The 14,911-nt window shown below is 36.4% G+C and overlaps 1 protein-coding gene across 2 annotated transcripts; it reads left to right on the plus strand.

Annotated features, from left to right (window-relative positions):
* Positions 1-3,517: 3,517 nt before the first annotated feature.
* On the plus strand, positions 3,518-11,666 carry LOC111047943 (18S rRNA aminocarboxypropyltransferase). Of its 2 annotated transcripts, none has more exons than XM_022333784.2 (3): positions 3,518-4,020; positions 7,840-8,012; positions 10,986-11,649. In XM_022333784.2, exons 1-3 carry the CDS (start codon positions 3,999-4,001, stop codon positions 11,241-11,243), a joined length of 453 nt encoding a protein of 150 aa, XP_022189476.1. In that variant the 5' UTR covers positions 3,518-3,998; the 3' UTR covers positions 11,244-11,649. The 2 variants fall into 2 exon arrangements, with proteins under 2 accessions (XP_022189476.1, XP_039293135.1); XM_039437201.1 differs by having other exon boundaries at positions 3,555-4,020; positions 7,843-8,012; positions 10,986-11,666.
* The last annotated feature ends 3,245 nt before the right edge of the window (positions 11,667-14,911 follow it).

Genomic DNA, 14,911 nt, shown 5'->3' on the forward strand with positions numbered 1-14,911 from the left:
AACCTACAATTGTTCAACCCACCAACATCGTTTGTCAAGTTTTATTTTTGATTCTATTATATAAGTCATTGAAATAAAATGATACTGCTGCAATTTGTGATAACTATCTTCAATGATGGAATGACGCCATTGTTGTCATGTTATGGAAAATCTACATCTACCATGTCTTCGTGTCGTCTGCAAATCAGTTAGCTTTTTGAATGCTGAGGCATACGTGGATCGCGTCCACAAGGACGTACAGTGAATGTTGAGGCATATGTACATATGATTGTTCGCGCGAATCTGTACGGACGTGTGTACAAGGCTTTACACCAGTTATAGAATTATTATTCTATAATTCTAAGGTTCCATCTGCCCTGAAAGCCACCACTCACAAAAAAAATGGTCAGAGACCAAAGTGGAACAGTGAAAGAAAAACTGGGTCTATACCTATTTTACATTTATAATTTTTTGGCAGCACTGAACCTGTATTCCTCTTAGTTGACCGAACGAAGTGAGGTCTAAGATTCAAGTCGACGGTTTGGCATTTCTCTTTATGTTTAAATGTTTATATTTTGTGCATTTATGGCAAAACGCCATAATAGATTTCCATGAAATTTGACAGGTATGTTCCTTTTTTGATTGCGCGTCGACGTATATACAAAGTTTTTGGAAATTTTGCATTCCAAGGATAATATAGAAGGAAAAAGGAGCCTTCATACGCCAATATTGAGTGAAAATCAGACTATAGAATTATTCATCATGAATCAGCTGACAAGTGATTACACATAAAAGTGTGGAGAAGCCAGTTTTTGCTGTATTTCCATAAGGTCTATAGTTATCCAAGTAAGGTCTATACTGGGTTGGAGTACAGGACGCAATTTCGGTTCATAACTGGGACAACATTATCAGTCAAAATGATACAAACTGTGCAGCAGATCTTTTCACCGAAACTCTACAACAAATAATCTCATCGAAATCTCAAAAAGTGAAAATGTCTTCTAAAAACACTCAACTAAAACCCTGGATAAGCGCAGAACTTGTTAATTCCATCCGGCACCGCAATAAGCTAAGAAAGAAACTCAACAGACAACCATTTAACTATGCCTTGAAGAATGAGTTCATACAATATAGGAATAGCTTACACTCTGCGATAAAACAGGCTAAATATTATTATTATAAGAACAAAGTTAAGGAAGTGTCCACCAATCCCAAAAAATTTTGGTCCGTCATAAATGAAATCTCAGGGCATAAAGAGAGTAACAAATCATTTCCGGTTAGCTCATTCTCCTTACCTGGTGAAATTATAGATTCTCACAAAACCAATGAAATAGCCAATAACATTAATTCATATTTTGCCACAGTAGGGACAAATCTAGCAAATTCCATTGTAACACAGGGGCTACCTGGTGTTCAAGATGATGATTATGTTGTGAATACCGTTTTTGAGCTGCAACCGGTCTCCCGACAGGAGCTGACCAAGGTCATCATGAGCTTGAAAGGTCGATCGGCTCCTGGATGCGATGGTATTCCCACTAGAGTAATTCAACATAACATTGACTCACTTGTAATTCCTATTTGTCACATTGTAAACCTAAGCATTAGCACAGGCCTCTTCCCTTGTGCTTTGAAAACGGCAAGGGTGATTCCCATTCACAAAACAGGTCCAAAAGGCACATTCTCTAATTACAGACCAATTTCGTTGTTAGCTACCCTGTCCAAAATAATTGAGAAATGTGTGAAATTACAGCTTTCAAAATATTTAAATGAAAATAATTTTATCTCTGCCAGCCAGTATGGGTTTCAAAAGTCTAAAAACACATCTGATACACTTTTCAATTTAACCAGGCTCATTTCAAATAGTATCAAGATTAAGAAAAAAGTACTGATAACGTTTCTAAACCTGGCAAAAGCTTTTGATACCGTTCATAGGGCAATCCTGATAAATAAGCTTGAACTATTAGGAATAAAAAATAATACATTGAAATGGTTTAAAAGTTACCTCAATAATAGACTGCAGTATGTTTCTATAAATGATGTAGAAAGTGACAAAGAGTATGTTGATTATGGTGTGGTTCAGGGAAGTACTCTTGGTCCTTTGCTCTTCCTGATTTACATCAACAATCTATCAAAACTGGATGTGGGTGGCGAGTTGTTCCTATTTGCCGATGACACAGCGATAGTGTCTACCGGAAGCACTTGGGAGGAGGCCTATGAAACTGCTTCAATCGACTTGGCAAAAATTAAAAGATGGTTTGACCATAACTGCCTTACGGTTAATGTGACAAAAACCAAGTTCATGCCCATTGTTTTACGTAATCAAACAGACCCAGGCCATTTAATTCTGAAAATGCATTCCTGTGATACTCCAATGTCTAGTGAATGTGACTGTGGCAGGATTGAAAGAGTTGATCAGTATACTTACCTGGGAGTGATTCTGGATGGCAGGATGAGTTGGGTGCAACATGTTCAGTGTGTTAAGAGAAGGCTCAGAAAATTGCTTTATGCTTTCTCAGAGCTGAGCCATGTGTTGAGCATAGAGCAATGCAAAACAGTATACTTTGCCTACGTTCAATCCATCATACAATATGGAATTCTTGCTTGGGGAGGGGCTTCCTCCACTGTTATGGAACCTTTAGCAGTTACTCAAAGGTCTATAATTAAAACAATTTTGAAAAAAGACAATAGATACCCAACAATCCTTTTATTCATAGAGTTTCCAGTATTAAATATAAGACAGCTTTTCATTAAATCTTTATTAATTCATATAAAAAAATACAAAACAGAAATCCTAGGAGAAATTATCAACTACAACTATCCCACGCGTTTCAGATCAAATTATAACTATGAAATTCCACAGCTGGCACATGGCTCAGAACTAACAAATCCCTCATATCTGGCTCATGTCTTATATAGGAATATCCCAGAGGAGATTAAGGAGGCGGAGACACTCAGTTTGCTGGTGTACAAGAAGAGGGTGGATAGGTGGCTATACCGTATTGGCTGGGAGATGGCCGAACGATTGCTCCAATCCCGTTATGCACAGTGATCAACCATCCGTAACCTAAACATTAGTTTGAAACTTTCATTTACTATTCATTATTTTCAATTACATGAAGTCTTTTTTTCAGTCTCCTTTGACTATTCATATATATATATATATATATTTCATTTTTCTTCCACCTTCCCTTTAAAAAAAAATACTCTTTCTCTTGTCTTTTCTCATGCATTTCTTGGATTTTCCTGGACCCCAAGCACCGCAGTCCATGCACAGTTGGAAGTCTTCATTCTTATTAATATTATTACTATTAGTAGTATTATTGTTTTTTATTTTTAAAATGTATGAAAATGAACATAATTGTAATTACGGTAACTATTCAATAATTGTAAATAGAGACTGTTCCTGAACTCCTTCCTACACACAGACGTGCAGTCTTGTAGGGGGATTCCTTATATACTAAGTACAAATTAATGTAAAATGTTATTTGATTTGTAAAAACTTTTTGGGAATAAATTGATTTTTGATTTGATTTTATTTGAGTTTCAATCAGGTAATTGTGGATGAGAATTCTGCGTGAAGTCTACTGTTCACAGAACTACTAGTTTGTGTTAGCATTAAAAAGGCTGAAAAGTAAATAGGCCTATTAAAAGTGTTTTATAGAAGTTATCATTAGTTTTAGTAATATTCTCAAATTGGGGAATTCCATATTAATGGAGAAGGAAGTAGGGAATCTTTATTTGGAGGAGAAGGAATGAAAATATAATCAGGAGTGTTGACTTATATATCGAGAATTAAATATCGATATAAATATTCGATAGTTCGACTGCCATCTTTCCGCATCTTTAATCCAAAGCCCAAAACAAAAACTTTGTTATAGGTTATGTACAGATTATTAAGAATTATGATTTAATGTAGGAAGAACATGAGTACTTACTTTTCCATGTATTTCAATATCGAAAAATCCATTTTCAAGTTTTAAAAACCAAGTCGTAAAGAGCAGTTTATTCGACAAGCAGCAATGAGCAGCAGTAATGAAAGTGGTAAGTTATTGCAAAAACAGTGTTTTACATGTGTAGTTTATTTTAATTTTTTACATTCCGGTACCGTATTCGACTAATTGCATGTTTTAATTCTGGTATACTACCTCATTGGACTTAGAAAACGCAGTCCTACATTGCTCATTTTTAAAAGACCAGACAATGTATACTTACTTACTTGCATACTTGTGATGATCCCACTGGGAGCTTTGCAGCCGTGGTCGTCGTTTGTCCGATTCAACTTGAGGTCAGACGTCCTCCCAGAACTCTTTCATGGAATAGTAGTTCTTTTCCAGCAGATATGTCTTCAAAGATTTTCTGAAGATTGCAGGATCACTATACCTCCTTATGTCTAAGGGGAGCCTGTTAAACACCCTGCTGGCTACATTCCTCGTACTATTCAAGGCTAGTGTTGTCCGTTGTCTATCTATGTGGACGTTCCCTCTCTGCCTAGTATTGTGGTGGTGAATGCTGGAGTTTCTTTCAAAATGATCAGGATATTTCAGGATTGTTGTCGCTGACTCCAGTATGTACACATCCGTTAATGTTAACACTTGTAACTTCCTGAATATTGGTTTGCAATGTTCAATATAGTGTGCACCACTTATAATTCTGACTATTCTTTTTTGCAGTAAGAATACTCTTTCTGCTTCTGTGCAATTTCCCCAGAATATGATGCCATATGTTAAAACACTGTGGAAGCAGCCATAATAAACTTTTATCAATACTTCAGTGTCCACTACTTTCTGCAGGCGACGTGCAAGGCAACACACTACATTTAATCTCTTAGCAACATTATTAATGTGTTCTTCCCAACGTAGATTGTCAGCAATGTGTACTCCCAAGTATTTGGCATTTTCATTCAATTGCAAGTGTTGATCACCAATGCGCAAACGTGGACTAAAGTCTCTTTTCTTAACATTATGGAACTGCATCACACACGTTTTCTTTTGGTTTAGTATCAGCTTATTTTCTGTGCACCATATACTCATCTCATTCAAACCTTGTTGCGTTTTCTTAATTGCTTCAGAAGAATTCCTGTCTACTAAGAGGTGACACACATCATCTGCAAACATCCAAATCTCCCCCGCTTGTACTGAAGTTGGAAGATCATTCACAAAAAGCAGGAAAAGAACTGGACCCATATTTGAGCCTTGCGGCACTCCTATGTTAACATCCTGTTGCACTTGTGATCTTATATGTCGAATAACATTATCCTTTCCCATGTGACTCACAGTGACTAGTTGTTGTCGGTTTTCCAAGTAAGTCATTATCCAATCCAAGGGTTTTCCTGTGATTCCATACTTGACAAGTTTTAGCTTCAACTTCTGTGATTAACACAATCGAATGCCTTGGTCATATCGTAGAATATTGTGTACACCTCGTCCGTACAATCTACTTTATCGTACACTGCAGTTAATAAGGCAAAATTGCATCTGCTGTGCTTTTTTTCTTACGGAATCCGAATTGTCTACCACTTATCAATCGGTGTTGCTCCAAATATGGAATCAATCTGTCCAGATAAGCAACTTCAAAAACTTTGGAATAGACTGATTGTACAGCTACAGGTCTATAGTTGCTTACTACATCTTTTTCATTCTTTTTATATATTGGGACCAGTTTAGATGTTTTAATCGCTTCTGGAAACTTCCCTTCTTCAAATGACTTATTAATAATCAACGACAAAGGTTCAGCTATAATATGCGCTGAGGCTTTAACTAGTCTACATGGGATATTGTCAACTCCAGCACTTGGTTTATTGCACACTCTATCAATAATTTCAATCACTTCATCGGCACAAGTTGATCTTAATTGAAATTGACGACCATCGATTTGCTCGCAAACATCCTCTATAATATCTTGATTGTGTAATTCATCACCAACAAGGCTCTTTACCTCCTCATAGAAATATTTATTGAACTCTTGTGCAATCTTAATGGGATCATTTACTGGCTCATCGTCTATTTTCAACCTCATATTATTATTGTTTATTGTTTTTAAAGGAACGGATTCAAGGATCCAAAGGTTTAAAGAACCCTACATGTCAACCGAAGCTTTTTGTGTTTCCAAGTAGTATGTTAGTTAGGCGAACCAATACCTGTTTCCTTTACTAGAACCAGGAGTTTTTCCCTATACTAACATCCAATTCATCACCTGTTTGCTTGTCGCAATCCAGTGTGATATGCTTGGCAGTCTCTTGAGACTGATTAGTCCTCGAGACCTACGGGAGTTCCACTCCTGGCCTTCTTTGAAGATCCTTTCGCTGAGGAAGGGCTAAGTTGCCTCTGGGTGCCCGGCCATCCTTTACTCAGCCTCTTGACTCACATTTGTGCCTGGAGTTTCACCCATCTCTAGTCTCTTGGGTTTATTCTTTTTGCCCCTCCGAAACTTCGCAGGGTCAAAAGCCTCACCTCTCCCAAGAAGTTTTGCCTAAATGGCAAAACTTCTTTGAGCAGTGGTGAGTTTTGGCCTCTCCACCCACAAACTCATAACCTACGTGAGTTCCACTCCAGGCTTTTTTGTAGGTCCTTCCGCTGAAGGACGGGTTGCCAAATTGCCTCTAGGGTACCTGGTCACCCTCGACTCAGCCTCTTGACTCGCATTTGTGCCTGGTGATTCACCCATCTCTGGTCTCTTGGGTTTTTCCCCCTCCGAAACTGCCCTGATGATTAGATCCCGTGGGTTTGAAGGCAAGGCAACTTCTGGAGTTGCCTTGGGGTCCCTTTTAGTCGCCTCCTACGACAAGCAGGGATACTGTGGGTGAATTCTGGTTTTCAACACATTCTTGAGTACGATGTTCGACTCAAAGCTCCCCCAACCCACAGGGGGCTGTCCGCTCTTGATGGTAATCGTAAAAATGAATGCTTATCATAGGTTTGTAGAGCATTGCATCCTCTTCAATTTGATGTATTATTTCACTATTTCATGTTTTCCTTCCATTGTTATAGCAGACTCAATGTAAAACTTTCTATTTTGTAACAAATGTCATTTGACAATGAAATTTGAGGGGAATGTCTGATACAAAATTTTTGGCTTTGTAAGTCAATGGAGATGACTATTTGAGAGGTAAATGTAGCCAAATGCGCATCTCTAGCCAGTCTGTTGAAGTTGTGGAACCGCTAAGTTGACTATTGTTGCAGAGTTGAAAATTTCGCCCCCCACATTGAATGTGCTATAATAATGGAAGGAAAACATAAATAGTGAAATAATATAACAAATTGAAGAGAATCAAATGTTCTACAAACCTATGATTCATTTTACGATGCATTGTTGGAGAGTTATCCGCCCTGGAAGAGCAAAAAATTGTATGAAAAGCTGTTATTTTAACAATTTTACACGTTCAAGAACGTATCTCGAAAATATCACACAGCTCCACCGAACCAAAATTGTAGAGAATTTATCAAGCTTCATTTTGAATAGTTAGTCATGTACGTTGAACGAATTTTTCTCACGATATAAACATTTAAGCAAAACGTTGGAAATGCAACTTTTAAACCATCCACATCCCTTTAGCACAAAAGGTATGGATGGGGGGGATATGTTCACCCTCTAACTGGTCCCAACATAGCTGCAAAGTCACAAATTGTGTTTAAAACATTCCCTCTAAATTCCTTTGTCAATTTGGTCTATTGTTGTAAAACTGAAGATTTTCAACTATCAAAATTGTCTTCAAACATTTCCTTTTATAATCTTCCGTTGACTCATGATTTTTCATGCATTGATTATATTATCAATAATCAATTTAGAGAGCATGCTTTTATTGTATGAATATCTATGCACATGGTTTTTTAAAGCAATTTTTATTAATTTTCAATTTTTCAGAAGATGAAACAACTGGAGTATTGAAAGTGCCTTTTCCAGTTGCAATGTGGGACATGGAACACTGTGACCCGAAAAAGTGTTCTGGCCGAAAACTAGCAAGACATGGTCTTGTCAAAACCCTTCGTCTGAACTCGCGTTTCTCTGGCATTGTACTCACTCCTGTTGGCCAAAAGGTATTTTTCTCCCAAAGTCTACATCCTTCATAAAATGGAAATGTTCAATTAATGATTCAATATAGGTTTTAAGCATTCAAATTTGTAACTAGGCTTACTGACATTTGTTTATATGTCGTTTCTTCATTTGAGCCCTATCTTCACCGAGTATCGAGAAAGTGAAGTGACTGTCTGTATAAAAATAAAGAAATATAGAGTTCCTTCTTCAATGAATCATAGGAAAGTCAAGTATTAGTCTACTTCAACAACTCATTTCCAGCTAAATGAATGCAAGAAACAGAACATCATCTGCAGTTTTTCGCGAAGCCTGTCTCATGATCAGGAAACTGTGAAGATGCTGGGCTTTGTCATGGATTCAAAACTCAGCTGGGCAAGTGACCAAGAGACTGTCCCGAACCTTCCTTTCATTTTGCTCAAGCTAAGCGGACATCTGACTGAGGAATATCTGGTCATGGTGTATCGCACTATTTATTTATTTATAAATTCCACTGACCACTCACATATCTCCTATGGTGTACTCATGTAGGTTAATTCAGACTAGTTTTAGGACATTCTGAATCAGCAAAAACGGGCTGCCAGATCTATTACTGCAAGCGGACATCTTGCACATTGCTAGCCCATATTTTTTAGGCTGGGTATTCTAACAGTAGTCACCCTCTTCTTCTCTGCCTCAAGTATTTAATAGAATTTGTTAATTCGGCACATGTGCATCACCACAACACTAGGCATAGAGAGGTTTTTGACGTCCCCAGGGTGAGCCTCCAGAGATCGCGGGCATGCTCTTTGGGAGTTCATCACTATGCTATGATATATCAACGGGAAAAATGTGGCTGTTCGCAGATGACATCAGTCACCTAATACAGGAAGACAATATGAAAAGCCTCCTTATCAGAGCTCAGGAAGGATTAAAACATGTGAGTGATTGGTGCCAATAGTCCAATACTAAACAAAGTGAAAACTAGAGCCCTGCAGTTCTATAACCGAAATAAGCATGATTCAACACCTCTTCTCAGACTTGAGGGATCTAGTATAGAGGTCGATGAAAATATAAAATATCTAGGAGTTACTATGAGCAACAACTGGCAGACTCACATTGACCTTATTTCGAAGAGACTTACTGCAGTTTGTTATATGATTAGCCGATTGCAAACCTTACTCGACAATGAAATATTAATGAAGGTGTACTATGGCTGCTTCCAGAGCATAATGAATTATGGCATAACATTCTGGGGGAGCAGTCCTAGCGCAATCCGTGTGCTTCTCCTGCAGAAAAGGATCGTTAGAATAATATGCAATGAAAGCTACCTGGAACATTGCAAACCTTTGTTTATTGAGACTGGAAGACTAACACTTCCAGCCCTCCTAATCTTTGAATCAGCTCTGATGGTTAAAAGAAGACCGGACTATTTCCAACAGAACCAACATATACATGGATACAACACAAGAATGCACGACATAATGACACCCATATAATGGCAGTGAGAACTGGACTGGCGCAAAAAGTGCCCAGATACTTATGCAGCAGGATCCACAACCATCTTCCAGAATAAATGAAAAATATCGAAAGCATAGGCGCCTTCAAGGACCTAGTGAAGAGACACCTAAACAAAAGTCATACTATAGCCTACAGGAATTCTATGAAGACAACCGCTGGGACAACCCTTGACGACCACGGCGCTGGCGCTGTCGCGCTACTAGTGGGATATCTACAAGTATCAAGTAAGTAGTTGCACCTCAGCGTGTTCGAGACAATTGTGGCCGGTTTCCTCAGACTCAGGGCTTATTTTACGATGTTTTTTTATTCTTGGCTGAATTGTCAATAAATTGAAGAGCCTTAAATGATAACTAAGTTTGAGTTGAATTGATCACTGACATCTTGATCAATATTAGTCTTGATCAATTATATCCGGTTTCACAGAGCTCGGTCAAGACATTTGAATACAGTCAAACCGGGTACGCTTTGCAAGTGTGCACGGGAATTGTCTATTTGAACTATGGTCATAGAAACCATATGTCCGCTCATAAAGCGTAGGCAATTTGATCATGTTGGATTGGTGAAACCACACATTTAATGTTTCTAGATTTTTGCATTTTATTTATGACATGATGCCATCGATCCACAAGTGTGATGAGGATGAAGGAAGAAGGTATAAGATGTAAGATAAAGGTATTAGTTACAAACTAAAATATAGTATTGCCATTTTCAAAACTTAAAACACAAACATTGAAATCCAATTACAAGGATTACTCCTAAATGTAAGTGGAAAAAGTGATTGAGCAATCGATCAATCAGCTTAATCTTCAATTATAATCGGATTTATGAGACTTGTATATTGGAACAGAGTAAAGAGACTTTTCACACTCCGGATTAGAACGAATATCCAAATAGCGAACGTTTGTCAAATATGTTTATACTCATGAATTTATATCAAACATTTTTAAAGTTCTTGGACGTTTTGTTAGACGATAAAATTCTTGTGTTTGAACGAACAATCTAGTGTCTGCTAGAACTACAAGTAGTGTGATTTGATGGTTGACTGTGGCCTGCTGTGTGTGTTTTGAAAGCGACTAGCATCAATGTTGCCATGAATTGGCATCATGGTAATTTCAACTTGGCTGGTAGATCATGATTCCAACCATTTTCCTCGCAGGAAAGACAACTGTTGCATGGAGAAGGTATAAATAAAGTGGCCAACGTTTTTTATGCTTCAATTTGACTTCTGGATGTTTATTTACAAACATTACACCAGTCTCAAATGCCGTTTTTTAAGCTTGGCGAACTGTTTGGTCAAACATGTTTGATGAACGGTTCACTAGGTGTTTTGTTTTGTTGTAAATAAAAAAGATCGTATTGTTGAAGTGTGTTTATTAAATTCCAACTTATTCCACATAACAAAGTAAAGAAGAATATTGAAAAGGTGTGGACGAGGTTTGGTTTTAGTTAGGTTGATTGGAGTCGGTTGTTTGTTGCAGTGCGTATCTGCTGCAGACCGTGAGGTGGTGGCGCGCCTGGGCGCCGCAGTGGTGGACTGCTCGTGGGCGCGCATCGACGACACCCCCTTCGGGCGCATGAAGGCCTCCCACCCGCGCCTGCTGCCTTTCCTCGTAGCCGCCAACCCCATCAACTACGGCCGCGCCTGCCAGCTGTCCTGTGTCGAGGCCCTTGCCGCGACTTTCTACATAACTGGTGCCTCTTATTTCCATATGAGCGTTTTACTTCTGTCTGGGTAATGAATTGAGTGTGTGTGGATAGTTGTTGAGATAATCCAGCGGGATTCAAACTCATGACCAAGAAGTGCTAGCAGACTGAAGATTCTAACCGTCCGGACCACTAGACCAACTACTTCATCAATACAGGCATACAAATTCGGTTAAACCAACCTGGCCGGCTTATTCCATCAATACACGCACATATTAAGTTTTCGTGCTGTATATTACTGGGTCCCAGTTACATCAGCTAATTCTAATCTGAAATAGATAAGAACCATAACTCTCTAGTGTCCACTACTCAACAGTTCTACTCGATCAAAATGGTTCACAGATGGTCGTTAAAAAAATATTTTTCCGATAGAGCTTGAAAGAATGACAGAAAAAACGTAAGAAATATTTATCTCTTTCCTGTATAGGGCTACTTGTAATATAATATAGATATAAAGAAAATAAAAATCTCAGTACCCTTTTTTTTAAATATTTTATCACAACATGTTTCGGTCATTTATGCCATTTTCAAGTGATATGAATTAAATTAATAAATACTACTGGAAGATTCTTATTTTGATCATATGTTAGTGTATTCATATGTTTTTATGAACTAGGACTGTAAATTTTGGGTTTAAATTCGCATGATACTATCAAAAATGGGGTTATTAGTGTCTAATTGGATTAAGTTTATTATTTTATCTCTGTTTAATTTTCCTGCGTTATAAATATGAAATTCTTCTTTGACATTCAGTTTTTGACTTTTATTACCATAATTAAGTATCTTCATATTGGAATTTATCTGTAAAATTATGGCCTGAATTTATCAAGTGTTCAGCAAATGCCAACTTTTGTGTATAATTTTTAGATTTTAGTGCTTGGATATGTTCTCGAAACCTGATATGGAAATTTCTACCCGTTTGCCCGATATAGAATTTGTCGCAATCACTACATTTTAGTTCATAGATTCCAGATTTTTTAAACTTATCTTGCTGTACATTTAATTTTGATTTCTTTTTTATCAGTTCGAATGCATTATTTATTGTCCTATAACCTAGAATGAATTTATTTTTTGTAAAGGTTTTTCTTATAGCTTTATTAAATTTTGTGTTATATGGAAAACAGATATATTCTTTATTTCCTACATTTCCTTGATTATTTTGAGTTCTATTCTGTATTAATTTTCCTTTTTGTTTGTAAATCATTCTATCAATAGTTTTGGTATTATATCCATTTGCTATTGCCATATATTTTATTATTTTCTTCTCTTTTCTGTAATTATCTTTTGACATGTGAATATTTATTAGCCTGTATATCATTGCATTGAAAGTTGAAATTTTTTGTTGCCAAGGGTGATTTGAATTTCTAGGAATTATACAATCTGTATGTGTGGGTTTTTTGTATAAATGCTAAAATTTATAGAATTTTAATTTAATTTACATTATTTAAATGACATAATTTAATTTACAAAATTTAAATTAATTTAAACATACATATTGTATAATTCCTAGAGATTCAAATCACCCTTGGCAACAAAAAATTTCAACTTTCAATGCAATGATGGGGCTGAGGTGATTGTTGTTCAAAACCAATATTTAGAGGAAGCTGAAAAGGAAAGGATTAAAAATAGAGGTTAGTGGAATCTATATAATTATACAGGGTATTTCAGAAGTAGTGTCGAACATTTTAGGGTATTGTTCCTGGATGATAGGAGACTACAAATGTCGTATTTCAAGTGTCCAAAACTCAGCGGTTATCCTTATAGCTGCCATTTTGTTTTTTTCACTTGGGAATTTTTATCTCAAGAACGAAATGTTATATTTATATGAAATTTGGCATGAATATTTATGCTATAAAGACTCAACTTTGAAAAATAAAATAAAAAAAGTTTGATGTAAATTTTCAAAATGGCCGCCATTTTAAATTTTTTATTGCAAATTTGACGAAAACCGTTCACTTGAAAAAAATTAAAATAAACAAAAAAGTAAGCAAATTTTATCAAGATTTCAAGGATACCTTATTTATTAAGACTGGTCAAGGAATAACAGAGAAATCTATTCTTTTTGTACTGCATGCATGACTATGAACAAACAAGATCATCTGAAAAACATTGTAAAATCAGCTGGATAGCCATATGGAGCCATACCGAGTTTCAAAGCTTCATCTTAAATACAATTGGAATTAAAAAATTTAATATTGATGTTTAAATGGTGACAAGTGGTCATGCATGTAGTACGAAAAGAATTAATTTCTTTGTTATTCTTCGACCATTTTGAAAATTTACATCGAACTTTTTATTTTATTTTTCAAAGTTGAGTCTTTATAGCATAAATATTCATGCCAAATTTCAGATAAATATAACATTTCGTTCTTGAGATAAAAATTCCCAAGTGAAAAAAACAAAATGGCAGCTATAAGGATAACCGCTGAGTTTTGGACACTTGAAATACGACATTTGTAGTCTCCTATTATCCAGGAACAATACCCTAGAATGTTCGACACTACTTCTGAAACACTCTGTATATGCATTTAATAGTCCAACTCAAAATTGTAATAAGATTGAGTTTACACCTCAAAATGAGTAAAGCCCGGTCCAGACGCTCAAGTATAGCTTCAGTCTTTTGCTCAAGCAAAAGTTGGAGCATGTAAGTCGTTGCGTCTGGACGGTAAAACGGATGGGTGTTCAAGCTTAAGTCGTCAAACTCAAAATGTATCGGCCGGGAATCTTTTTCCATCAAACCGTCCGTCTTTTGCCTATCCACCAAAACCTAAATCGCGTAGAAATGGAGATAGAGAAATTGTGATTCCAGATTCGGATTCAGCACCCTCAAATTAATAAATTGCCTCGCGAGTACTTGAAAATAAGCAAGTTTTTTTATCGATTGTATATAACGCCATAACCCTTTTTTGATTCTCATGATACTCTCAGAATTTGAGGTTGATATTATGATTTACTATCATGATGTATAATAAGATGTACTATATTGTTGATAAGAATTCTATCTACAAATTTCAATCCATTTACAATCACTGTGTCTCGAGATATGACATGTAAACAAAGCCATTTAGCAATTAACAGTAATATTTTTGTCATTATGTTGTTAAATATAGCATTATCCAGTAGAATCAGCGAAAAATACTGTATAAATTATTACCCATCTACCGGATATATGTCAACCGTATACAATTCAGACTCAATGAACCATATCAAGCCCAATTTCCATCGGTCATTGTCAGAAGTCAAACATCATTGTCAAGGCGATGACAGGCATACCAACCATGAAATTATGAAAATCATTTCACTCAATACCCTTGCATTGTATAAGTACAATACCCTTACAGGAATGACAGGCATACCATCCAAGAAATTATGAAAATCATTTCACTCGATACCCTTGTAATGTATAAGTACAATACCCTTGGCTTGTTGCCAATGTTTAATTTTGACATGTGCAGGACATACAGTAGCCTACTTCACTTTGGTTTCTATTGCAGATTGCAATATTCATTAACTTCTCGATGAGTGAGTGTATACTGAGCTGTCAAGTGTCCGGGCTATTAAAACAAATTGTCTGTGGTGAATCAGTATTAATATATTTTCAGTATTTATATATCAGTCTTATCATTAGTTATTTCATTTTATTTATCAGTTATTAGTTGGTTTATATAGTTATTGTTATTATGTTAGATTTACGCACATA

Source organism: Nilaparvata lugens, chromosome 1 (genome assembly GCF_014356525.2).
Source record: "Nilaparvata lugens isolate BPH chromosome 1, ASM1435652v1, whole genome shotgun sequence".
NCBI lineage: Eukaryota > Metazoa > Arthropoda > Insecta > Hemiptera > Delphacidae > Nilaparvata > Nilaparvata lugens.